The following is a 26,941-nucleotide window of genomic DNA, read 5'->3' as shown; positions in this document are numbered from 1 at the left end:
GGTAACAGGGCACGGGTAACGGCTGGAAAGGGAGACACTAAGGGACCATTGCGAGACAGACTGGGAAAGACTAACCACGCTCAGGCATCGAACTAGGGGGCTGGACCCCTCTTATAGCCCAGGGTACTCACGGGTCAAAGGTCGTTCAAGATGTCCGGTGCGTGTGCTGCCCCTTTAAGAGCGGGGACGAGCGTGCGCGTGCACCCTGCGGGCTCCGGCGGAGGTGAGTGGATGCAAGCACTGGCGTCTCCTGAGGAGGAGGCTGGGGCCAGCGCTTGCCGACTCGTGGCTGCGGCTGTCATCGGGAGGCTGGAGCTGACAGCCCGCAGCCACGGACATTACAACATGATTAACTTATATACATATATGAATGGCCCATGCAAGAAATATAGTGAATACCTGTTCCATGTAAAACCCCCTCAAACGACAAGGGGGCATGTTATGATCTGCGGGTATGTGGACAGACTGGGCCATACCGCCATAGCAGGATAGCAGGTGGCCAAACAGTGTACCAAGTCAATGTATAGTTATATTCTAAGCACAAGGGTACCTGTAGTTGTTCAGACAGTAATGGAGGCTCGGCACAGACGGGACCTTGGCAGCAGACACCAGGCGTGGTGTAACACAACAGGCGTGACTGGGGACACAACACGACTCCAACTTTCTAAGGCACAGGAACAAAGATAGCACAGAATACAGGATACAGGTAGCAGGACAGGGGAACACTGGGAACAGGATAACTCTAAGGGACCATTTGCAAGACTAACACGGGTAAACACAACAATGCTCAGGCAATGAATGAAAGGACAGAGCCCTTTTTATAGTCCAGGGAGATCATGGGCTAATTACAGATTTCACTCATGTTTGTGCACTGGCCCTTTAAGGCTGGGTGTGTGTGCACGCTACAGGAACCACGCTTGTCCATGGCCGCGGCCGTCGGGGGGCAGGTAAGCACGACAGTCCGCAGCTGTGGACATTACAGTAATCCCGACTTTACGCCCCCTCTTCTTGGGACCAGAGCGAGAGAGGAATTTCTTAATGAGGGCAGGGGCATTGAGGTTCCCTTCTGGCTGGCAGGACCTCCCCTGTGGACCAAACCCCTTCCAATCCACCAAATAAAAAGTCCTTCCTCCTACCCTCTTGAGGTCCAGAATCTCCTTTACCTCGAACACATCGGAAGGACCGCTGTGAGCAACTGCGGGGCTAGGAGTTTTAGTGTAGCGGTTCAGGACCACAGGCTTCAGGAGGGACACATGAAAGAGTTGGGGATTTTGAGGGTAGGAGGCAGCAGAAGTTTATAGGAGACAGGGTTAATCTGTTGTAGGATCTCAAAAGGTCCGAGGAACCTGGGGGTTTTGTATGAAGGCACCTTCAGACGGATATTCCTAGAGAACAGCCAGACTTTGGTATCCGGAAGATACTGAGGCGGCTCTCTCCTTCTTATATCCGCCTTTCGCTTCATGCGATCGACTGCCAGCAGAATAGCGGACCGGGTCTGTTGCCAGATTTGCAGAAAGTCCCCAAATGCAGAGTCAGCTGCGGGTACCTGAGATGTAGCCGACACAGGAAGAAGGATTCATGGATTCGTGGATGTTGACAGTACACAATGAAGAATGGTGTGGAAGCAGTGGACTCACTTGTGTGGTAGTTGTATGAGAACTCGGTCCAAGGAAGAAGCTGTACCCAGTCATAATGCCACGTGGAGATGAAGTGGCAAAGATAATTCTCCATGATTTCGTTAATCTTCTCGACTTGGCCATTGGACTGGGGATGGTAGGCTGAAGAAAAGTTCAACTTCACGTCTAGAAGTTTATGGAGGGCTCTCCAGAATTTTGAGGTGAACTGAACCCCCCGATCAGACACGAACAAACGGAAGATGTGTTGGATGAAGAGCTTTGCCAGTTGAGGAGCAGACGGTAGGCCGGTCAACTGGATAAAAAGTGCCATCTTTGAGAACCGGTCCTCCACCACCCAGACCGTATTGCATCCTGTTGAGGAAGGAAGGTCTGGGACAAAGTCCTTTGCTATATGCTGCCAGGAAGCGTTGGCACAGGCAGAGGCTGGAGCAGGCTGGCAGGCTTGGAGTGAGCAACTTTGTTGGAAGCACACACCGCGCAGGAAGCGAAAAAAATCGAGCGCCGCATCTGAGTGGTTTTGGAGAGAGGGAGGGAGCTCCCTCTCTCACCCCACCGGCACCCTGAGTAAGATCGCAGGGTGTCGGTGGTTTGTATGGCAGCCGGGGGCCTAATAAAGGCCCCAAGGTCTACCATTATTTACGCCTGCTAGTTTTACACGGACAGGCAGTAATACACTACAATACAGAAATATTGCAGTGTATTATAACAGCGATCGGAGCAGGGCTGGACTGGGACTTAAAATCAGCCCTGGCATTTTTAGGCACACAGGCCCACTGCAGGCCATACGCAGCCGCCAGTGTTGGGCTGGAGTACATGGCACCACCTTTCAGCTATACAAGACATGGGGAGATTTATTAAAACAGGTGTAAATGCAAAGAGGAATAGTTCCTGATAGCCCCAACTCCAACGGATCCACTGCTTTTCCACGAGAATAATGCACACCGTGTTCCAAATTATTATGCACATTGGATTTAAGTGTCATAAACATTTAATTATTCGGTTTTCAATTAAACTCATGGATGGTATTGTGTCTTAGGGCTCTTTGGATCATTGTAATCAATCTCAGACACTTGTGATAATTAGTTTGCCAGGTGTGCCCAATCAAAGGAAAACTACTTAAGAAGGACATTCCACATTATTAAGCAGGCCACAGGTTTCAAGCAATATGGGAAAGAAAAAGGATCTCTCTGCTGCCGAAAAGCGTGAAATAGTGCAATACCATGGACAAGGTATGAAAACATTGGATATTTCAAGAAAACTTAAGCGTGATCATCGTACTGGGAAAAGATTTGTGGCTGATTCAGAGCACAGATGGGTTCGTTCAGATAAAGGCATAATGAGGAAGGTTTCTGCCAGACAAATTAATAGGATTAGGAGAGCAGCTGCTAAAATGCCGTTGCAAAGCAGCAAACAGGTATTTGAAGCCACTGGTGCCTCTAGAGTCCCACGAACCTCAAGGTGTAGGAACCTCCAGAGGTTTGCAAGTGTGCATAAAGCTATTATTCGGCCACCACTAAACAATGCTCACAAGCAGAAACGGTTGCAGTGGGCTCAGAAATACATTAAGACTAATTTTCGGACCGTGTTGTTTACTGATGAGTGCCGTGCAACCCTGGATGGTCCAGATGGATGGAATAGATGATTGTTGGTGAATGGCCACCATGTCCCAACAAGGCTGCGACGTCAGCACGGAGGTGGCGGAGTCATGTTTTGGGCTGGAATCATGGGGAGAGAGCTGGTAGACCCCTTTAGGGTCCCTGACGGTGTGAAAATCACCTCTGCAAAGTACTTAGAGTTTATGACTGACCACTTTCTTCCGTGGTACAGAAAGAAGAACCGTGCCTTCCGTAGCAAAATTATCTTCATGCATGACAATGAACCATCTCATGCTGCAAAGAATACCTCTGTGTCATTGGCTGCTATGGGCATAAAAGGAGAGAAACTCATGGTGTGGCCCCTATGTTCCCCTGACCTCAACCCTATTGAGAACCTTTGGAGCATCCTCAAGCAAAATATCTATGAGGGTGGGAGGCAGTTCACATCAAAACAGAAGCTCTGGGAGGCTATTCTGACATCCTGCAAAGATATTCAAGCAGAAACTGTCCAAATACTCACAAATTCAATGGATGCAAGAATTGTGAAGGTGATATCAAAGAAGGGGTCCTATGTTAACATGTAACTTGGCCTGTTAAGTTCTTTTTTAGTGAAAGAGCTTTTGATTTCTGTAAATATGACCTCCTGATGCCCCAAATTCAACAAATTACCATTTTAGTTCTCTTTACAACCTTTAAAATGTTTTGATCTCTGTTGTGCATAATAATTTGAAACAGTGCATTTTGAGTTTTTTTACTTCTAAAAAAAAATCTGTTATCATTAGATTTGTTCAATAAAATTTGCATTATACTCCAACGGTTGATGGCTTGAAGATTATACTGACTGTCATTTGCATCGACTATTTAGGAAAATCAGCGAAAAATAACATTTGCATAATAATTTGGAATGCGGTGTACATGCTCGTTATTCTAGAGGATTTTTTTTTAATATAGTGCCCCACATATAGGCCCCCTGTAGATGTGCCCCACATATAGCCCCCCTGTATATGGTGTGCCACATATGGCCCCCCTGTAGATAGTGCCTCACATATAGCCTCTCCTGTAGATTGTGGGCCACATATAGCTCCCCTGTATATAGTTCCCTACATATAGCTCCCCCCGTAGATAATGTCACCCACACTTTTAAGTGGAAAATAAGACCAAAAAAAACGTTACATACCTCGATCCCGTTCCCACGTAATCCTAGGTCAATGCAGGTCTGCTCTATTCTGGGGCTGAACGATGGCACTGATTGGCGGGTCAGAATGACTTGCTCCGTCAATCAGCGCCTTTCAACAACAGAAGCGGTGCGATGACGTCATCGCGCCGCTAGCATCGTTGAAAGGCGCTGATTGGCGGGGCAAGTCTTTCTGTTGAAAGGCGCTGATTGACGGGGCAAGTCTTTCTGCCCTTCCAATCAGCTTCACTGTACGGCAGGTACAATTAGTGCATGAGGGGTTGGCGGCAGCTGGTTTCAGTGGCGCTGCCGCCCAGGGCCAATTCTAGCTTTTCTGCTGCCTGAGGCGAAAATTGAAATGGTGCCCCCAGACCTTGATTGGCATCTCCCTGGCTGTTCTACATTACTACCAGCCTTCTCCTTTGCCCTGTACTGCCCTGGCATGCGCGGTGCAGTGATGAAACCGGGCAGAGTACAACTCGCTAAACGGTGCGTGTTCATGGAGTACAAGGCAATGGTGCATCCAAGAAAGTTGGAGGAGACTGGTAGTGATGTATAACAGCCAGGGGGATGTCAACCAAGCATGGAATGGTGGGTTTGCAGTTAGGACTGTGTGACTCTACAGGATAGCGGCACCGAACCATGACCCTTTATAGAGTAATTACCATATAGCGTGCCCTATTTTAAAAGTTGATTTTAAAGATTTTGCTGCATCTGAATGAAACTTACAGGGGAATGTTTGAAAATATTGTCAGGTCATGTATTACTGCATGGTGGTGGTTCAAGAGGATAAAACTGCAAGACAGATTCTGATTAAATATACAATGAATTGCAACAATGCCATCTGCTCTACACCAAAACCAAGCTTAGTACATATATACAATACCAGAACCAAGCTCAGTACATATATACAGCACCAGAACAAAGATCATTAGATATATACAACACCAGAACCAAGCTCAGTACATATTTACAGCACCAGAACAAAGCTCAGTACATATATACAACACCAGATCAAAGCTCAGTACATCTATACAGCACCAAAACCAAGCTCAGTACATATATACAGCACCAGAACTAACCTCAGTACATATATATTCAGTTTTTTTGGCGGAATCAATAGAGTAGTCGACTGTATCCACCTGTAATCTATCACATATAACTTAGATGGGATCTATTATAGGTGGATCCTGCGTGTCAGAGACACACAGGACACGCTAACACTGAACCCATCAGTCCCACGCACCTGATGTGTTCAAGATTCAACGTAAGATACAGCTCCTGTATACAGGATACAGAGCAGCTGTATCTCAAAAAGTAAAAACATTTTTTAATAAAAACTAATTATAAAGTTGCACAAAACACACTGACTGACATTTAAAAATAAAAATAAATCCCCTTCAAAGGTGTACATAGCCTTTAATAAAAACAATCAGATCGTAACAACAACCATTGTCCAGTACAACACGCAGCACAAACGGTGCGGTTTTCAAATGATTGTTATGGTTTGCAAAAAACTGCATGGACATTAACAATCATTTGAAAACTGCGCTGATTTGTGGGAATGCAGCATGTTGACGTGGTTTGCAGCTGTATCGTTGTAAGACAGCAGCTACTCTATGTATATACTGTACGGGTATGTTCACACAGGACGGATACGTTGTGTAAAAGAATACAGGGTATACGCCCTGTGCACCGCAGGGAATTCCGGATGAAAAACCACACCAGATTGTGGTGCAGTTTTTCGGCCAGGAATGGCCGCTGTGGAAAACTGAGCAGAAAAAATGGAAACTTACCATAGAGACGCTTCCCTCCTACATCCTGCAGCCCTGGGATGATGTTTCATCCCATGTGACCGCTGCAGCCTGCGATTGGCTGCAGCGGTCACATGGATAAAACGTTATCCCAGGAGGCCGGCCCAGACAAAAAAAACGGAATTCTTGGTAAGTATAAGATTGAAATTTGAGTTGCGATTTTTTGCAGCAGAATCGCTGCATTTCTGCCGCAAAAAAATACAACATTTACTATTTGTTGCGGGTTTTACCTCCCATTGAATTAAATGGGGAAAACCCGAAACAAATAAGCAGCATTTATGCAAATACAATTGACATGCTGCAGATTAAAAAAACTAACCGCAGGTCAATTTCTGAGCCTTTTTTCCACTCATCGCGTGGGTGAGATTTGTTCAAATTTCACCTACTCTGTTGCTACAGCATTAGGGCTTGTCCACACGTAACGGAATTGCTGCGTATTTTCCATCTGGAATTGCGGATGGAAAATACGCAGAATACAGTAGCAGCAAAGTGGGGGAGATTTATCAAATCCTATCCCCACGCTGCGTAAAGTTTATGAGCAAGAAATTGACCCGCGGTGCGTATTTTTCGCACATGTCACTTGCTGCGGAGAGTTGACTGAATTGCTGCATTTTTCAGAGATGTCACCATCCCCCAACATTGAGAAAAACGCAGCAAAATACGCACCATTTTCTGCAGCAATTCCAATACGTGTGGAGAAGCCCTTATGCTGAGGTTTTAGGGCTTGTCCACACACAACGGAATTGCTGCAGAAAATTTCTGCAGCAATTCGGTTTGAATGTCTAAGGCTTTCCGCTGTCGCAAAAACGCACCATAGCCTGCGGTGTTTGCGACAGAAAATGGTGCGTAAATTGCTGCGTTTTTCTCAATGTTGGGAGATGGAGACGTCTCCTATGAAAATCGCAGCAATTCTGCACACTTTCTGTAGCGGGAATTGACATGCTGCAGTCTGTAAATTACGCACCGCAGGTGAATTTCAGCTCTGAAATTTTACGCAGCATGTGGATGAGATTTGTTAAATGTCCCTCACTATGCTGCTACTATATTCTGCTCCGTTTTTTCCAGCCAAATTTCCGGATGGAAAAGCCGCAGCAATTCAGGAGCGTGTGGACGAGCCCTTACCACAACTAAATCTATTGGTAAAATCTGCAGTATTTAAACTACAAGTGAAAAAAATACAACAGCTATAGTGGTCTCCACTTTATATATATATATATATATATATATATATATATATATATATATATATATATATACACATTACCGTGCAAAAGTTTAGGGTCACTTAGAAATTTCCTTATTTTTGAAAGAAAAGCACAGTTTTTTTCAATGAAGATAACATTAAATTAACCAGAAATACACTCTATACATTGTTAATGTGCTAAATGACTATTCTAGCTGCAAACGTCTGGTTTTTAATGCAATATCTACATAGGTGTATAGAGGCCCATTTCCAGCAACCATCACTCCAGTGTTCTAATGGTACATTGTGTTTGTTAACTGTGTTAGAAGTGTAATAGATGATTAGAAAACACTTGAAAACCCTTGTGCAATTATGTTAGCACCGCTGTAAACAGTTTTGCTGTTTAGAGGAGCTATAAAACTGACCTTCCTTTGAGCTAGTTGAGAATCTGGAGCATTACATTTGTGGGTTCGATTAAACTCTCAAAATGGCTAGAAAAAGAGAGCTTTCATGTGAAACTCGACAGTCTATTCTTGTTCTTAGAAATGAAGGCTATTCAATGCGAGAAATTGCCAAGAAACTGAAGATTTCCTACAACGATGTGTACTACACCCTTCAGAGGAAAGCACAAACAGGCTCTAACCGGGGTAGAAAGAGAAGTGGGAGGTCCCGCTGCACAACTGAGCAACAAGACAAGTACATTAGAGTCTCTAGTTTGAGAAATAGATGCCTCACAGGTCCTCAACTGGCAGCTTCATTAAATAGTACCCGCAAAACGCCAGTGTCAACGTCTACAGTGAAGAGGCGACTCCGGGATGCTGGCCTTCAGGGCAGAGTGGCAAAGAAAAAGCCATATCTGAGACTGGCTAATAAAAGGAAAAGAATAATATGGGCAAAAGCACACAGACATTGGACAGAGGAAGATTGGAAAAAAGTGTTATGGACAGACAAATCGAAGTTTGAGGTGTTTGGATCACACAGAAGAACATTTGTGAGACGCAGAACAACTGAAGAGATGCTGGAAGAGTGCCTGACGCCATCTGTCAAGCATGGTGGAGGTAATGTGATGGTCTGGGGTTGCTTTGGTGCTGGTAAAGTGGGAGATTTGTACAAGGTAAAAGGCATTTTGAATAAGGAAGGCTATCACTCCATTTTGCAACGCCATGCCATATCCTGTGGACAGCGCTTGATTGGAGCCAATTTCATCCTACAACAGGACAATGACCCAAAGCACACCTCCAAATTATGCAAGAACTATTTAGAGAAGAAGCAGGCAGCTGGTATTCTATCTGTAATGGAGTGGCCAGCGCAGTCACCAGATCTCAACCCCATAGAGCTGTTGTGGGAGCAGCTTGACCGTATGGTACACAAGAAGTGCCCATCAAGCCAATCCAACTTGTGGGAGGGGCTTCTGGAAGCATGGGTTGAAATTTCTCCCGATTACCTCAGCAAATTAACAGCTAGAATGCCAAAGGTCTGCAATGCTGTAATTGCTGCAAATGGAGCATTCTTTGACGAAAGCAAAGTTTGAAGGAGAAAATTATTATTTCAAATAAAAATCATTATTTCTAACCTTGTCAATGTCTTGACTATATTTTCTAGTCATTTTGCAACTCATTTGATAAATATAAGTGTGAGTTTTCATGGAAAACACAAAATTGTCTGGGTGACCCCAAACTTTTGAACGGTAGTGTATATATATATATATATATATATATGTGTGTATATATATATATATATATATATATATATATATATATATATATGTATATATATGCACACACACACACACTATATCTATATATATATATACACATATACACATCACATACTATATATACACACATGTACACATCACATACACTATATATACACATCACATACACTATATATACACACATGTACACATCACATACACTATATATACACATCATATATACAAACATGAACACATCACACACTATATATAAACACATGAACACATAACACACTATATATACATACATGAACACATCACATACTATATATACACACATGTACACATAACATACACTATATATATACACATACATGTACACATCACATACACTATATATACACACATATACACATCACATACACTATATATACACACATGTACACATCACATACACTATATATACATCACCACACACTATATATACACACATCAACACATCACACACTATATATACACATGTGCACATCACATACGCTATATATACTCACATGTAAACATCACAGACAAACAAATATGCACATTACATGCACACATTATACACATATAAGTACACATTGTAAACACACACACATGCACTTCCTTTTATGTAGGATAATTGTGAAGGGAGTTCAGCAGGTTGATGGGGTGAGATTCTTCACTCTAGCACTTCTCCTGCTCACAGCCCAACACAGAGCCCACCGACAGTCTCCCCTCCCCCTCTCTCATGTCCTGACTGGTAACAGCAGCAGGAGGAGTAGAGGTTGTGTGAAGAGTAGGGAAGGAGGACCGGAGGGGGAGATTTTACACAGGGAGATTTAGTAATAGCAGCACAGACCACGGCTGCTATTACTGTCGAACGGCAGTTGTTAGCTGCTGTGCCGGCCGCTCCCTTACTAATGCTGTACCCTGCTGCCTGAAACACGGATCGTTTGGGCTGCCAGCAGGCGGCCCACTGTTCAGCGGCCAATCTGGCATTTGCCAGAACTGCCAGATGGCCAGTCCGGCCCTGGATCAGAGGGTCGAATAGTGAAGTCCCCTGGTGGGGCTGGTAAAAAAAAGCTTAATAAAGTTAATAACAAAAAATAAGTAAAAAAAATGAAAACCCCACTATTTCCCCTTACAAAATGCTTATTATTAAAAAAAAACTAAAACAGTAAAAAAGTTACACATATTTGGTATTGCGGCATCCGTAACGACCCAACTATAAAGTTATTACATTATTTAACCCGCATGGTAAACGCCGTAAAAAAAAAAAAAACTGTAAAAATTGCTGTTTTCTGTGAAACCTGCCTTTAAATTAAATGTGATAAAAAGAGATCAAAAAGTTGCATCTACTCCAAAATGGTACCAATAAAAACTACAAGTCGTCCCGCAAAAAAAAGCCCTCATACAATTGCATCGGTGGAAAAATAAAAAAGTTATGGCTCTTGAAATTTGGAGACACAAAAACAAATAATTTTTTTTAAAAAGTGTTTTTACTGTATGAAAGTAGTAAAACATACAAAATCTGTATAAATTTGGTATAGTTGCAATTGTAACAACCCTCTGAATAAAGTGCTATTTATACCACACTGTAAACGGCGTAAATGTAGGATGCAAAAAAGTGTTGCGAAATTGCTGCTTTTTTCTATTCCTCCCCCAAAATAAGTTAATAAAAGTTAATCAATAAATTCTATGTACCCCAAAATGGTGTTATTAAAAAATACATCTTGTCCCACAAAAAACAAGACCTTATACAGCTATGTCGACGAAAAAATAAAAAAGTTATAGCTCTTTGAATGAGACGATGGAAAAACGTAAAAAATAGCTTGGTCAAGGGGTTAAATGTGATTTGGCATCAGGCAGTTATTGTATCTATTTAATGTTTCCAGTTTCAAAGTGTGAGCACAGGCTCTTTGTATACCCTGTAATGATGCTTTATGTCCACTAGAGGCTGCACTCGTAGTAGAGGATAACGCGCATCTGTGACCTGCGCATTAAAGTACTAGTTTTGATCGACTACTCTGATTTTGACATGCTCTGTCTCTTTTGGAAACTAACAATTGACATTTGTGGTCTTAACTTCCGGACGCCAGGTGCCGCTGCCACCCCTGCCATCCTACCTGCCACAGAGCAGTAAAAGTAAAACAGAATTAATTAGACACATGTGTAATATATATATATACATAGTGATCATCACACTATCCGGTTACCCTTGAGGAAGCTGACCTTTCTAATCGATTGCTCTTTTCTTTTTGCATTTTTTTTCTATTATTTAGATAATTTTCTCTCCCTGTTATTTGGGTATGTTTATAGTTCCCCTCCTTGTATTGTTTTAAGTCACATTTTTTACTTGTGTCTTGGTGATGTGCATTTATCTATTTTTAGGGTCTAATATTTTGTCAACAAACAGTTTGTTTCTAAAGTAATAGAGTAAGTTTTTAATGAAAATCTTTTTCCCAGATCAAAAAGGGAGACATTTAGGGTATGTTCACACAGGGCAGATATGCTGCATAAAAGTACACAGCGTATCCGTCCTGGTCCCTGCAGGGAATTTCGGTACTGTCCACAGCGGAAAACTGCAAGTTAAAAAAAAAGTTTCATACTTACCCGTAGCCATCGTAACGCGCCCTGTGATTGGCTGCAGTGGTCACATGGGATGAAACGCCATCCCAGGAGGCCGGCCTGGACGAAGAAGCACTCAATTCTGGGTAAGTATACGATTTTTATTTTTTTGTGGCGAAAAATTTGTTGCTGGTTTTACTTGAATTCAGTGGGCAAAACCCTCAACAAAAAAACAGCAATTACGCAAATACAATTGACATGCTGTAGATTAAAAAAAACACAGGTAAATTTCTGAGCATTTTTTCGGCTTATCATTTATGCAGCGTGTGGATGATATTTGTTCAAATCTCATCCACTCTGCTGCTAGTGTATTATGCTGGGGATTTTCGACAATTAAATTCGTAGCGGAAAATCCACAGTATTTACACTACGTGTGAACCCGGCCTTAAGGCGCAGAAAGAGACAGAGGAACTTGGGTCTAAAAAGGGGGACCGTCCATCCAAAGAGGGACAATTGGGAAATATGTATTAGGCGAAATTCACACGAACGTGTGCGTTTTGCACACGGAAAAACGCATCCGTGTGTCATCAGTGTTTGGTGCGTGGCTGTGTGATTTTCGCGCATATGGCCTCCTTATGACGCGCGGTTTTGAGGTTTAGAAAATGAAATGAAGGATGTGGTTTTATTTTTCCCTTCATTTCTCGAACAACTGTTGCGAGAATCACGTGCAGCACACAGAAGTGAATCCGTGTGCTGTGCGTGATTTTCACGCACCCATTGACTTCAATGGGTGCGTGATGTGCGAAAAACGCTAAAGTATAGGATATGCTGTGAGTTTCACGCAGTGGACACGCTGCGTGAAAAACACAGAATGTCTGAACGGCCCCATTGACTAGCATAGGTCCGTGCGACGCACGTGATTTTTACGCGTGTTTCGACGTGAAGTACGCTCGTGTAAATAAGGCCTTATACAGAACGAACAATAATATTTTATTAAAACTTGGTGCTAAGTTTTCTCAAACGTTTGTCATGTTTCATGCATTTGTTAGTGTGAATTTTTTTTTATCTCTGAAGAAAGATCATGCAGCTAGCACAGTTTTTTTTTTTACAAAACAGCAAAGCTATTTATATTAGGGTGTTTTGCCTCAGCTGGGACACCGTAGACGCCATCTTTGAATAGGGCAATGTTTGTGGTATTCACTTCCTGGTGTGTTTTGCATTTCTCAGCCACAGGAAGCTCTGATAACAGGTAAGGGAGCAGCTCGTGCAGCTTGGACTCGCTTTATTCTTATTTTTATTAGTGTTTTGCACGCTGTGAGTGCCTGTTTTGCTTGTTGTTGCTTTCTGTAGCTGGTGGTACTTTCATCTGTAACTTCACTGGAATACCTGCATTTCTCTATAGATAAAGCTGAATCCAGCCTGTGAATTGCTAGCATGGAATTGAAAGGCTGTGTAATATATGTATCATATGAATATGCTGGGTCTGTTGATAAAGACATAACAGAAGGGGGATTATTAGCATTTACGTCTGTAATTAGTTTTATGTGCTTTTATCGTGGCTACTTCCCTGCAATTGTTAATATTGCAGTACATTGTATCCTTAAAGAGCCTCTGTCACCACATTATAAGTGCCCTATCTCCTATATAAGGAGATTGGCGCTGTAATGTCGTTGACAGTAATGCTTTTTATTTAGAAAAACTATTTAAAACAACTTTTATGAGCGATTTTTAGCTATATGCTAATGAGTTTCTTAATGCCCAAGTGGGCGTGTTTTACTTTAGACCAAGTGGGCGTTGTACAGAGGAGTGTATGACGCTGACCAATCAGCGTCATGCACTTCTCTCCATTCATTTACACTGCACTAGCAATATAGTTATATCGTTATGTGCAGCTTCATACACAAACACTAACATTACTGCAGTGTCCTGATAATGAATATACATCACTACCAGCCTGGACGTGATGTTTATTCAGAATCCTGACACTTCTGAATCTTTTCTGTGAGATTCCAGCAAGGCAAGCGTAATCTCACGAGATTATTATGTAACCTGTCATTTCAAACGAGAGTACGCTTGCCTTGCTGGAATCTCACAGAAAAGATTCAGAAGTGTCAGGATTCTGAATAAACATCACGGACCCTGACCTATCAGCTATTGATGGACTATCCTGAGGATAGGCCGTCAATGTTTAGGGACTGGACAACCCCTTAAAGCCTACAATGTAGCAGGCTTAGAGGGCCCATGAGACAAGATCACAGCTTGTGTGATGCTGTCTGCTGGGCCCTGTATCCTTGCCAATCACATGATAGCCTTAGATACAGGGCCCATGTGTGATTCTGTCTGATGGGCCCTGTATATAAGCCCACCACACGGTAGGCTTATATATATGGCCCCAGCAGACAGTAATCTTATACTGTATAAGATTACTCTCTGCTGGGGCCCTGTATCTAAGCATCTTGCGTAACCACATGTTAAGCTTAGATACAGGGCCCATATGTGATACTGTCTGTTGGACCCTGTATTTAAGCCTACCACATGGTAGGCTTAGATACAAGGCTCCAGCAGAAAGAAATCTTATACTTTTTATAAGAGTACTGTTGTCTGGACCCTGTATCTAGTGGTATCTTCTTAGATACAGGGTCCAACAGACAGTATCACACACGGGCCCTGTATCTAAGCCTACCACATATGTTACTAATCGTTTTTTTGTTTTTTTCTTTTTTTACAGGTTCGGTCGTTAAACTACGTTGGATTCGAGGACTACTTCGATGACTGCTTTTTTTATTATCAATAAAATGGTTGAGGGTTGTGTGGGGGTTTTTTTATTTCAATAAAATATTTTTTCTGTGTCTGTGGTTTTTTTAAACTTTATTTGTACCGCCTTAGTAGAGGCTGCCGGCTGATTGACAGCGTCCCTTACTAAGGCGGGGCCTAGTGTTAGCGGGTGCAGAGGCTAACACTAACCCCTATTATTACCCTGGTACCCACAGCCACCAGGGATACCATGAAGAGCCGGGTACGATCCAGTACTTGACCATCTGTAGTGATGGTCGGATACTGGGGCGTCCGCGGGCTGGTATTTTTCAGGCTGGGTAAGGCTGGAAACAGTGCCCCCACCCCCCGTAATGCTAGCCTGCTGCTGCTTTATTGTATCTGGCTGGTTATGAAAAACCCACATCATTTAAAAAAATAATAATATTTGGAAGGAATGATGTGGGGGCCCCCCCCCCCCCCCCAATTTTCATAACCAGCCAGAAACTACAGAGCTGCAGCAGCCTAGCATTACCAGGGTGGGAAGGGCCACTGTTTTTTGGCCTTCCCCAGCCTAATACTACCAGCCTGCGGCCGTCCCAGTACCCGACCATCACTACAGATGGTCGGGTACTGGTTCGTAGCCGGCTCTTCCCAGTACCCCTGGTGGTGGTGTGTATCGGGGTAATAATGGGGGTTAGTGTTAGCTTCTGCACCGGCATAACATTAAGCCCCGCCTTAGTAATGGATGCTGTCAATCAGCCGGCAGCTATTACTAAGGTGGTAATAATAAAGTTTAAAGAGGCTCTGTCACCACATTATAAGTGCCCTATCTTGTACATAATGTGATCGGCAGTGTAATGTAGGTAACAGCAGTGTTTTTTTATTTAGAAAAACTATCATTTTTGACGGAGTTATGACCTATATTAGCTTTAATTAGAATGACTTTCTTAAAGAGGCTCTGTCACCAGATTATTAAATCCCTATCTCCTATTGATTGTGATCGGCGCTGCAATGTAGATAACAGCAAAGTTTTTTTTTGTTTTTTTTAAAACGATCATTTTTGCCCAAGTTATGAGCAATTTTATATTTATGCAAATGAGCTTTTCAATGGACAACTGGTCGTGTTTTCTCGTTTTACCCACTGGGCGTGTATTGTGTTTTTACCAACTGGCCATTGTGAATAGAAGTGTATGACGCTGACAAATCACCCAATGGTGCTTCAACCTTGGCGTCGGACAGAGAAGATACATCGGCTCCAGGCGTCCGAAATGGTAATATGCTCGTCTCTAGGGAGTTTGCTATGCTTGCCTGCACACGGTGATGCTGCTGAAGATTCAACTGTACTCTCTCGGACGCCTTGAGCCGATGTGTCTTCTCTCTTCCGATGCCAAGGTTGAAGGACCTGTGGGTGACATCACGCTGTGTGTCTGCAGTGAAAGAAGCTGGGTGGGAACGATGAGAAGTGTATGACGCTAATTTGTCAGCGTCATACACTTCTATTCACAACGCCCAGTTGGTAAAACCATTAAAACACGCCCAGTTGGTAAAAATACAATACACGCCCAGTTGGTAAAATGAGAAAACACGCCCAGTTGTCAATTGAAAGCTAATTTGCATAAATATAAAACTGCTCATAACTTGGGCAAAAATGATAGTTTTAAAAAAAACAAAAAAAAACAACTTTGCTGTTATCTACATTGCAGCGCCGATCACATTCAATAGGGATTTTATAATCTGGTGACAGAGCCTCTTTAATGGGCAACTAGGCGTGTTTTACTTTTTGACCAAGTGGGCATTGTGGAGACAAGTGTATGACTGACCAATCAGCGTCATACACTTCTCTCCATTCATTTACACAGTACATAGTGTTCTTAACAGATCACTACACACACACACACAGACGTTACATAACAGTGTGTGTGTATCTGCACATAGTGATCTGTTAAAGAGGCTCTTTCACCAGATTTTGCAACCCCTATCTCCTATTGCAGCAGATCGGCGCTGCAATGTGGATAAGAGCAACGTTTTTTGTTTTTTTTTAAAACAAGCATTTTTGGCCAAGTTATGACCATTTTTATATTTATGCAAATGAGGCTTTCTAAAGTACAACTGGGCGTGTATTGTGTATGTACATCTGGGCGTTTTTACTTCTTTTACTAGCTGGGCGTTGTGAATAGAAGTGTATGATGCTGACGAATCGGCATCATCCACTTCTCTTCGTTACCACCCAGCTTCTGGCAGTGCACAGACACACAGCGCGTTCTCGAGAGATCACGCTGTGACGTCACTCACTTCCTGCCCCAGGTCCTGCATCGTGTCGGACGAGCGAGGACACATCGGCACCAGAGGCTACATTTGATTCTGCAGCAGCATCGGCGTTTGCAGGTAAGTCGATGTAGCTATTTACCTGCAAACGCTGATGCCGCTGCAGAATCAACTGTAGCCTCTGGTGCCGATGTGTCCTCGCTCGTCCGACACGATGCAGGACCTGGGGCAGGAAGTGACGTCACAGCGTGATCTCTTGAGAACACGCTGTGTGTCTGTGCACTGCCAGAAGCTGGGTGGTAACGAAGAGAAGTGGATGATGCTGATTCGTCAGCATCATACACTTCTATTCACAACACCCAGATGTACATACACAATACACGCCCACTTGTACTTTAACTTTAAACACGCCCAGTTGTACTTTAGAAAGCCTCATTTGCATAAATATAAAAATTGGGACTTGGGCAAAAATGCTCGTACAAAAAAAAACGTTACTCTTAGGCTGGGTTCACACGACCACTTTAACGTCCGTAATCGACGGACGTATTTCGGGCGGAAGTCCCGGACCGAACTCAGTGCAGGGAGCCGGGCTCCTAGCATCATAGTTATATACGATGCTAGAAGTCCCTGCCTCTCTGCAGGACAACTGTCCCGTACTGTAATCATGTTTTCAGTACGGGACAGTAGTTCCACGGAGAGGCAGGGACTCCTAGCATCGTACATAAGTATGATGCTAGTAGCCCGGCTCCCTGCACTGTGTTCGGTCCACTACTTGCGGCCGAAATACGTCCGTCAATTACGGACGTAATTAGTGTGTGTGCACATACCCTTATCTACATTGCAGCGCCGATCTGCTGCAATAGGGGTTGCAAAATCTGGTGACAGAGCCTCTTTAAGAACACTATGTACTGTGTAAATGAATGGAGAGAAGTGTATGACGCTGATGTGGTGACAGAGCCTCTTTAAAAAAATACAAGGACATAGAATTTTTTTTTTTATTGAAATAAAAAAACCCACACAACCCGCATTAACCAATTTATTGAGAATAAAAAAAATGCTGTCATTGAAGTAGTGCTCGAATCCGAAGTAGTCCAACAACCGAACTTGTAAAATAACAAAAACGCACAAAAATAATTAGTAACACATAAATAAGCAAAACAATTCTTCTTACCTTGCCTTGGTCTAGCGCTGGAGCCGCAATGTCAGGCAGCTTGGCCCTATATCTAATCTTATCATGTGTGGTACTGTCTGCTGAGCCATTGTATTTAATCCTATCCATAGTTTATAGGGTCGTAGTGCTATAGATATGCTGTCTCCTATACACACATATACATACATACATACATACACACATTTTCTTGGACGTATGTATTGGGGCCTTTAAGACCTTAGTAACGCCCCTGACTGATAATGCTGCATTGTTGGGTCACTTAGGAGACCCAGTGATGCAACTGAAAGCTGCGGGCTGTCGGACATGAGAATTTTGCAGGGGGGGGGCAATAAGAACTTTTGCATCGGGTCCATGAGTCTTTAGCTACGCCCCTGATTCCTTATAAAGGCCGTTGAAAACTGATCCATTCACTTCTATGGGAGCTGTCTGGCCGTGTAAGCGGCCAAGTATGGGACACTATGTTTTAACAGCCATTTTTTAACGGGCTGTTTAACAAAAAAACGGCCATGTGAATACACCTATAGAACTTCACTATTCTGAAAATGGCCATGCTGCCACCACCACGCTTTGATGTAGGTATCGTATTGGGCAGGTGATGAGCAGTGCCTGGTTTCCTCCAGAAATGATGATGAGAATTGAATCTTGTTTCTCACAGTCTGAGAGTCCTTTAGGTGCTTTCTTTTTTTGCAAACAGTGGGCTCTTATGTGTCTTTTACTGCGACGAGGCTTCTTTCTGGCTATTCTGCCATAAAGCCTGTATTGGTGGAGTGCTACATTGATATTTGACCTTCTGGAAGTTTCTCCCAACTGCACATGGGATCTTTAGAGCTCAGCCAGAGTGACCATTGGGTTCTTGGTCACCTCTCTTACTGAGGCACTTCTCCCCCGGTTACTTAGTTTGGTGGGGCAGCCAGCTCTAGAAAGAGTCCTGGTTTTTCCAAACTTCTTTCATTTAAGAATTATGGAGGGCACAGTGGTGTTAGGAACTTTCAGTGCAGCAGAAGTTTTTGCGTAGCCTTCTCCAGATCTGTGCCGCCATACGATCCTGTCTCTGAGCTCTACAGGCAGCTCTTTCCTCCTCATGGCTTGGTTTTTGCTCTGATACGCATTGTCAGCTGTGAGACCTTATATAGACAGGGGTGTGTCTTTCCAAAACATGTCCAATCACATGAATTTACCACAGACTCCAATCAAGGTATATAAACATTTAAATGATGATCCAGAGAAATTGGAGGCCCCCAGAGCTAAATTTCAAGTGTCCGAGTAGAGATTCTGAATACTTATGTCCATCCGTAATTAGAGTTTTTTTTATTTTTAATACATTTGCAAAAATGTCTAAAATTCTGCTTTGCCATTATGGGGCATCGAGTGCAGAATGATGGGCAAAAACGTGATATTTTTTATTTTAGTACAAGCCCCCAACATAACAAAATTAGAAAAAAGTGAAAGGGTCTGAAGACTTTCTGAATGCTCTTTATTTTTAACGCCTCATTCGTTCAGCTATTCTCACAGCCCTTTTTAATATACACAGTATATTTTAATATTGTTCTTATGGGTACCATATTCTTCCTTAGGCTATGTTCACACAGAGTTTCTTGACGAGTTTTTGGACGCGGAAAGCGCGCCGCAAAAGTCGTCAAAAACGGCCCTAAAATTCCTCCCATTGATTTAATGGGAGGCGTGGGCGGTTTTCTCCCGCGAGCGGTAAAAAGAAGCAGCATGCCCTATCTTCGGGCGTTTACGCCTCTAACCTCCCATTGACATCAATGGGAGGCAGAGAAAGCGTATTTCGCCGCATTTTATCCCCGGCGGGCCTGCAGGAAGAGGAAAATCTGCCTCAAGCTTCCAAACGGAATTTTGAGGCAGAAATTCCGCCTGCAAAAAACTCTGTGTGAACAAAGCCTTAGAAGTCTATGGAACCTTATTGCATCAATATTTGGATGTTTATCGGTTGTAGCAATGCGGTGACCTCTACGCTGTAAAACATTTAGTTTAACATTTGGTAATATTTGGTAACATTCGTAGTGTACCTCAGTGCAGACGGTGGATGGTTATTCTCCCATCTAGTGGCGTTTCTGGGTAGTCCAGCCACCAAAAGCTAAAATGCAGCTGTTAGTAACATTGGCTTAGTATTAAACAGCTGTAAACCTTTCCAGGAAAGCAAAAGCTTGAGATGACGGTAAATGATGATGGGTAATATTTATTACTAAAATGATCGGTTGATTTTGAAGGATGTTTTTTCAATTTGGATTTCTTCACGCTGCTGTATTATGGATCCGCGTTGTACGTATCTGTATAGGGTGTGTGTGTATATGTATGTATATATATACACATATATATAGTCGGTTGCATCAGCATCGTTCTATTTTTTTTTGTCTCAAGTGATTATAACTGATGCAAAAATGTATCAGTTGCCATCAGGCTTTTTCACAATTTTTACTACAAAACCATCTGTTGTCGTTAGTTTTCAGCTTTTACCATCTGATTTTAACATCAGTTTTTATCACAATGGTCCACCAAAAAGGTTGTTTAGGGTCTGAAAAGATGCCAATTTTATCAGAGTGGTGCATAGAGTTTGTGATATGGGTGGCACTAAATTACGCTCCTGGGCCAGAGTGTCGGCAATGCTCTGGCCAGGGTTTACCACGCCAGGTGCTACAGGAAGGTGGATGCGGCAGTACCCGGCGTTGATCTAGGGAGCAACACATTAAATCGGAAGCTTGTTACAGGTAACGTTTTTGGATCCGACTCCTGCACAGGTCCGGCGCCACAACTTATGTCCCATGTGCCAGAACATATCCCATAGAAAGCTATGGGATCTGTACTAGCATCAGTTTCCCTCCGGCTTTTCTGCAACACGCCTATGTCAACGGCCCCTTAAAAATCTATGGGTCCATACTCCGTGTGCCTCTGATTTTATATGGGGAAATACAGACGTTTTTTTCCCTTTTGGATTCATATGGCATCAGTGATACACACAAATTGTGGCATGTTCCACTGCATGCTATATTAAAGAGGTATTCCCTTCTCGATTTTGAAACATACAGGGTTGTGTAGACTTTTTATATCTGCTGTAGGTGTGGGGATTTGGCAGTAGTGAGTCTGGGCGCTGTTATTTTGTGATTGGTCTGGCTTGACATCTGTGCGCCAGTTAAAGTCCGAATATTTGCATCCCTTTTTGAGATATACTTTTAAGAGAGAAACAAAGAGAAAACGCAAACTTAGGCTTTATTCAGACGAACGTAAAATACGCGCGTGCAACGCGCGTGATTTTAACGTGCGTTGCCCGTAGCTATATTTGTCAATGGGGCCGTGCAGACATGGCAGCGTTTTTTGCGCAGGGTTGCTCCGTTGCCAAAAACTCACGACATGTCCGTTGATTCAGCGTTTTCAACGCATCACGCACCCATTGAAGTCAATGGGTGCGTGAAAACCACGCATGTCGCACGGAAGCACTTCCGTGCGAACTGCGTGTTTGCGCAACAGCTGTCAAAAGGATGAATGTAAACAGAAAAGCACCACGTGCTTTTCTGTTTCCGAACATCCAAACGGAGTGTCTTTGCGATTAGCGAACCCCGACAACCGAAGCTAACTTCACCGGGTTCGGCCAAACTCGGCAAAAAAATTTCCGGTCCGCGACGTCGGGAGACATTCACTGTGCATGGTGCTGAAAGATTTAAACTGTTTCAGCACCATGGACAGTGACTTGCGATCCCAAAATACATGAACCTGTAAAAAAAACCGAAGTTCTAACTTACCGATTACTCCTGTCTCCTTCCTGCAGTCCGACCTCCCGGGGTGACACTTCAGTTCAAGTGACAGCTCCAGCCAATCACAGGCCAAGCACAGGCTGCAGCCAATCACAGGCTGCAGCGGTCACTTGGACTGCCGCGTCATCCAGGGAGGTGGGGCCCGATGTCAAGAGAGGCGCGTCACCAAGGACGCGTCACCAAGGCAACGGCCGGGAAGTTCTCGGTAAGTAGGAACTTTATCTTTTTTTTTTACAGGTTTTTCGCTGTTGTGTTCGGCATTCACTGTCGAGGGTGCTGAAAGATTTAGCTCTTTCAGCACCTTGGACAGTGACGGGCGTCGACAAGCCTCATCTCTATGATGCCGGCTGCGCGAAAAATCACGCAGCCGCGCATCAGACACGGATGACACACGCAGCTGTCAAATGGTTTTTGCGCGCGCAAAACGCCACGTTGTTTGCGCGCGCAAAAACGCAACGCTCGTGTGAATCCAGCCTTATAGGCAAATTTACAAAGCCCTGCCCAATTACAACACGTTTGCAGGACAATCCTGTGAAAAAAACGGGGCGGTATGATTAGGATTCTGCCTGGGTAAGTCACGTTCTTGTATTTTGTTATGTACCTTGTTTTGTGCATTGGGCATTTAATATGCTGAGACATATAATGGTGTTCCTCAAATGGTGGCCACATTGTCAGTATTTTCTATCACTTGAAGTAGAGCCTAGCCAAAATTATGAAAATCAGACCCAGACTATTATTCCCCCTCCCCCTAAACTTCATATTGGGCTGTTCACATTCAGGCTGTGCGTATTCGCCTTGTATCCGGTGTATCCAGAGTGTGGTTCCTCACTCTAGAGAACGCCACCATAAATGACACCTGACGCTTGTATAGCTGTTTGTGTGAATTCATGCTCCTTTTAGTAATTGATAAAGGTGAAATCCATACTTAGAAAATACAAGCTGAATAGAATTTTTAACAAATGAAGGCTCTGTTCACATCTGTGTCGAAGTCTCCGTTACGGGGCACCGTCGCAGTTCCGGCAGGTTTTACCAGAGACAATAGCGTAGCATGCTGCGCTATTGTGTCCAGTAAAATCACGGACAGCCCTACGGAACCTAAAAGTCAATTGGTTCCGTTGTGCGACGGAACAGTTGGTTCCATTATTCCCGTTTTATGCTCCTCTTACGGAGCAGAACAACGGAATGGTGTGAACCCAGCCTTACAGAACAGGACAACTCAGAAGTTTTATATTTACTGGTAATTTGTTTTAGGTGTAACTATTCCTAAAAGGGAAGATCCACATTTATAACAAGTTTTTTTTTTTTTTTTGTGTTCCAATGCATCTAAAAGGAAGTATGAAAAGTTTTTGAAATAGTCTTAATTAAAGGGGTTTTCCAGTCATAAGAAATTAATATATGATCATTGGGGATCGAGGCTGCGGCGCTCATACGAGCGCTGGTTCCCCTTCATTACGTTCACCGCTCATACTAAGAAACACTGACAGACGTGTAGCGGCGCTTCACAGTATTACTTGAATGGGAGAAAACTGACTGTAATACTGCAAACCGCCGGTACAAGTGTGTCGGCATTGTACAATGCTGAGCTGGGTAAGAAATTATGAAATGAAGCCACTTCCAACAGCTGCCGAGGGTCGGATTGTCACTGATCAGATATTGATGGCCATTTATAAAGGAAAGATGGTTGTCATGTCCGTGGCTGCGGGCCGTCAGGTTTACTCTCCCTCTGACGGCCGTAGCCATGGGTCGGCGAGCGCTGGCCCCAGTCTCGTCAGGAGACGCCAGCGCTCACTTCCACTCACCTTGGTCAGATCCCGTAGTGTACGCGCGAACGCTCGTGCCCGCTCTTAAATGGGCAGTGCGCGCATCGGACTTTAATGAAGTATCAGCCCATGAGTGCCCTGGACTATAGGAGGGGTTCAGCCCCTTGCTTCTATGCCTGAACGTTGTTGTCGTACCCTAAGTTTGTCTATGCGATGGTCTCCTAGTGTGTTCCTGTTCCTGTTACCTGTATCCCGTGCTATCCTGGCCGTGTGCCGTGCTGAGCAAGAGTCGTGCTGTATACCAAGCCTGTCCTGCTTCACCATGCCTGACGTCTGCCTGCTGCCTAGTCCCAGCCGAGCCTGCCTTGCTACTGTCCGAACTGCCACAGGTACCCTATACGAACTATAAACTTTAACCTGCTCCCTGTTGGCCAGCTGCCATACCGCCAAGGCGGTATGGCCCAGTGGGTCCACGAACCCTACGTGAGAGTACGCTCAGGCCATGGACCCCACTGGTAGAATGAAGACCATGATGACGTCACATGAGATGCGGGCGGATATGCTAGACCTCCGGTCTCAACAGGACAAACTCCTCCAGGCGTTGAACATTCTCGCACGTCGGCAGGAGGCACAAGCTGCCGGTTGTTGACCCACGTTTTTCTTTGCCGCTTCCTGACTGCTATGATGGAGACGCGGGTACCTGTCATGGTTTTTTGAACTAGTGCCAGATCCACTTCAGCCTGTATACTAGGACATTGTCATCTGATGGCGCAAGGGTCGCTTTCATCATCTCTCTCCTCACTGGCAAGGCCCCTGCATGGGCGAACCCTATCTAGGAGAGACAAGGACCAGAGACCCGTGACTTCTAGGGCTTCCTCCGGACTTTTCGCATGGTGCTCGAGACCTGCCATCTGCACTGGATGGCCTCATTCTTCTGGCCGCTCGGATTGATAAGCGGATCCGAGAACGCCTCCAAGAGGTTCGTCGGGAGGGAGGCCTTCCTAGTCTGGTCCCTACTTTGCAGCAACCCCTGCTGTCCTCAGATGTCGATCCTCCTAAGGAGTCTGTGAGGATGGACCAGTGTAAGCTATCCACCCAGGAGAGACAACGCAGATGCACATCTGGACTCTGTCTTTATTGCGGCCTCGGTTGCCATCTTGTGCATCTGTGTCCCCAAAAATCCCAAAGCCTAGGGTTGCTAGGAGAGACAACCTTGGGTAAGAAAGGACTTCCTTCTAATTTGTCCATACCAGTGACCATAGTGTCCGGAGAGAGAACTAATCACGTCTCTGCGTATCTGGACTCTGGATCCGCTGCTAATTTCATCCGTAGAGACCTGGTGGATCTTCAATTACCCACCACCCCCTGGAGAGCCCGTTCACGGTTGCATCTGTAAATGGACTACCTCTGCCAGACCCAGTTATAGCTGTAATTGAAATGGAAGAAAATGTATGGATATACTGGAGAGCGCAATGGCAGATTGCGCAATGGTAGATTCCTTGATTTATTTGATATTGGCCTATATCAAATAAATCAAGGAATCTACCATTGATAATTGTTTACTTACCAGTAGCGCTCTCCTGTATATCCATAAATTTTCTTCCATTTCAATTATCAAATTGCAGTACTACGTTTCACGTTACCGGCATCTGGATTGGGGAGCTGCAGCTGTTTTGAAATCTTTACATGTTTACATCAGTGTTGTACCTGACTTGTACAACCCGTAAAGGTAAGCCCAATAACCTTTCCTTACATTTTTCTACCTTATCCACCATGTTTATCTTGCACCATGTGGCGCTATGTACTCTTTTTTTTTTCCCCTTAGGTTTTACAGTTATAGCTGTGACCGAACCGCTAAGGCTCCAAGTTGGAGCTCTTCACTCCGAACTTCTGTCGTTCTATGTCCTATCCAAAGCTGTTAACCCTGTGTTTCTGGGCCTGTCTTGGCTCCGACTACATGCCCCAGTCCTGGACTGGAATTCTGGAGAGGTCCTCCAGTGGGACCCTGAGTGTCAAAGCCAATGCCTGGTGCTGATTCGTTCAGCTCAGCCTTCGCTTCCTCGGTGACTGGCAGGATTGCCGGGTCATTATGCTGCATTTTCGGACGTCTTCAGCAAGAGGGAGGCGGAGACATTGCCTCCACACCGGGCATATGACTGCCCTATCGAGCTGATTCCTGGTGCATCCCTTCCCCGTGGTAGGGTATATCCTCTCTCCTTGCCAGAGTCTCCGTCCATGTCCGCCTATGTGAAAGAGAACTTGGAGAGGGGCTTCACACGGAAGTCTTCCTCCCCGGCAAGAGCGGGTTCTTCTTCGTCAAAAAGACGGATGGTTCTCTTCATCCTTGTATTGACTACCGAGGTCTCAACCAGATTACGGTGAAAAAGAAATATCCGTTGCCACTGATCTCAGAACTGTTTGATCGTATACGTGGTGCCAAGATTTTTTCCAAACTAGACCTGCGTGGGGCTTACAACCTAGTCCGGATTCGCCAGGGTGACTAATGGAAGACTGCATTTAACACCCGTGATGGACACTATGAATATCTAGTTATGCCCTTCGGCCTGTGTAATGCTCCCGCGGTCTTCCAGGAGTTTGTTAATGACATCTTCCGTGACCTCCTCTATGTTTGTGTTGTGGTCTATCTTGATGACATCTTGATTTTTTTCTCCAGATCCTATGACGCATCAGAGAAATGTCCGTCAAGTTTTACTGTGGTTAAGGGAGAATTATCTGTATGCTAAGTTGGAGAAGTACGTGTTTGATAAAGATGCTCTACCCTTTCTGGGCTACATCGTCTTGAATCGAGGTCTCAAGATGGATACTGAAAAGGTAAAGTCTGTCCTGGAATGGCCACGCCCTCAAGGCTTGAGGGCCAAAGAGCGCTTTCTAAGATTCACCAATTTCTACAGACAGTTTATTCCAAACTTCTCCTCACTGACTTCTCCTATCTCTAACCTCACTAAGAAGGGCATAAACGCCAAGGTGTGGACTCCTGAGTCAGAGTCCGCATTCAATAGCCTGAAGAGTGCCTTCACCTCAGCCTCTATCCTTCATCATCCAGATGTTTCTCTATAGTGCTCGATGGAGGTGGATGCATCCTCTGTTGGTGCTGGTGCACTCCTGTTCAAGAGAAGCTCCAAGGGCAAGTCAATGGTATGTGGATATTTTTCTAAGCTCTTCTCTTCTGCAGAATGCAACTACTCGATTGGGGATCGGGAGTTACTGGCCATCAAATTGGAGTGGAGTCATCTACTAGAGGGCGCAGCTCATCCCACCCTGATTTTTACGGACCATAAGAACCTCACCTATCTTCAGATGGCCCAACGGCTGAACCCTCGTCAGGCCAGGTGGTCACCGTTCTTTACCAGGTTCCAGTTTGAGCTCCATTATCGCCCGGCCAACAAGAATGTGAGGGCCAATGCCTTGTCTAGGTCTTTCGAGACAGAAGATGCCATGGAGATTCCACAGAACATTATTGATCCATCTTGCATTGTCTCTGTCAATCCCCTGCAAGTTGGGGACATTCCTCTAGG

At 44.3% G+C, this 26,941-nt stretch overlaps 1 protein-coding gene across 2 annotated transcripts in view; it reads left to right on the top strand.

Moving 5' to 3' along the window:
• The first annotated feature begins 11,172 nt into the window (after positions 1–11,172).
• SHLD1 (shieldin complex subunit 1) overlaps positions 11,173–26,941 on the top strand; it is a 72,989-nt gene continuing 57,220 nt past the window's right edge. The window contains exon 1 of one of the 2 annotated variants that reach the window (XM_075864526.1): positions 11,173–11,262. Coding sequence is in view for 1 of the 2 variants with exons in the window: in XM_075864525.1 (XP_075720640.1) it covers positions 12,870–12,934 (65 nt within the window). In the remaining variant the exon portion in view is untranslated. Of the gene's footprint in view, positions 11,263–12,856; positions 12,935–26,941 lie in introns of those variants that run through there. The other variant, XM_075864525.1, reaches the window with a different exon arrangement.

The sequence above is a fragment of the Rhinoderma darwinii genome, chromosome 4, assembly GCF_050947455.1.
Source record: "Rhinoderma darwinii isolate aRhiDar2 chromosome 4, aRhiDar2.hap1, whole genome shotgun sequence".
NCBI lineage: Eukaryota > Metazoa > Chordata > Amphibia > Anura > Rhinodermatidae > Rhinoderma > Rhinoderma darwinii.
Note: the sequence above shows the minus strand (reverse complement) of the source record. Positions and strands in the feature narration are given on the sequence as shown.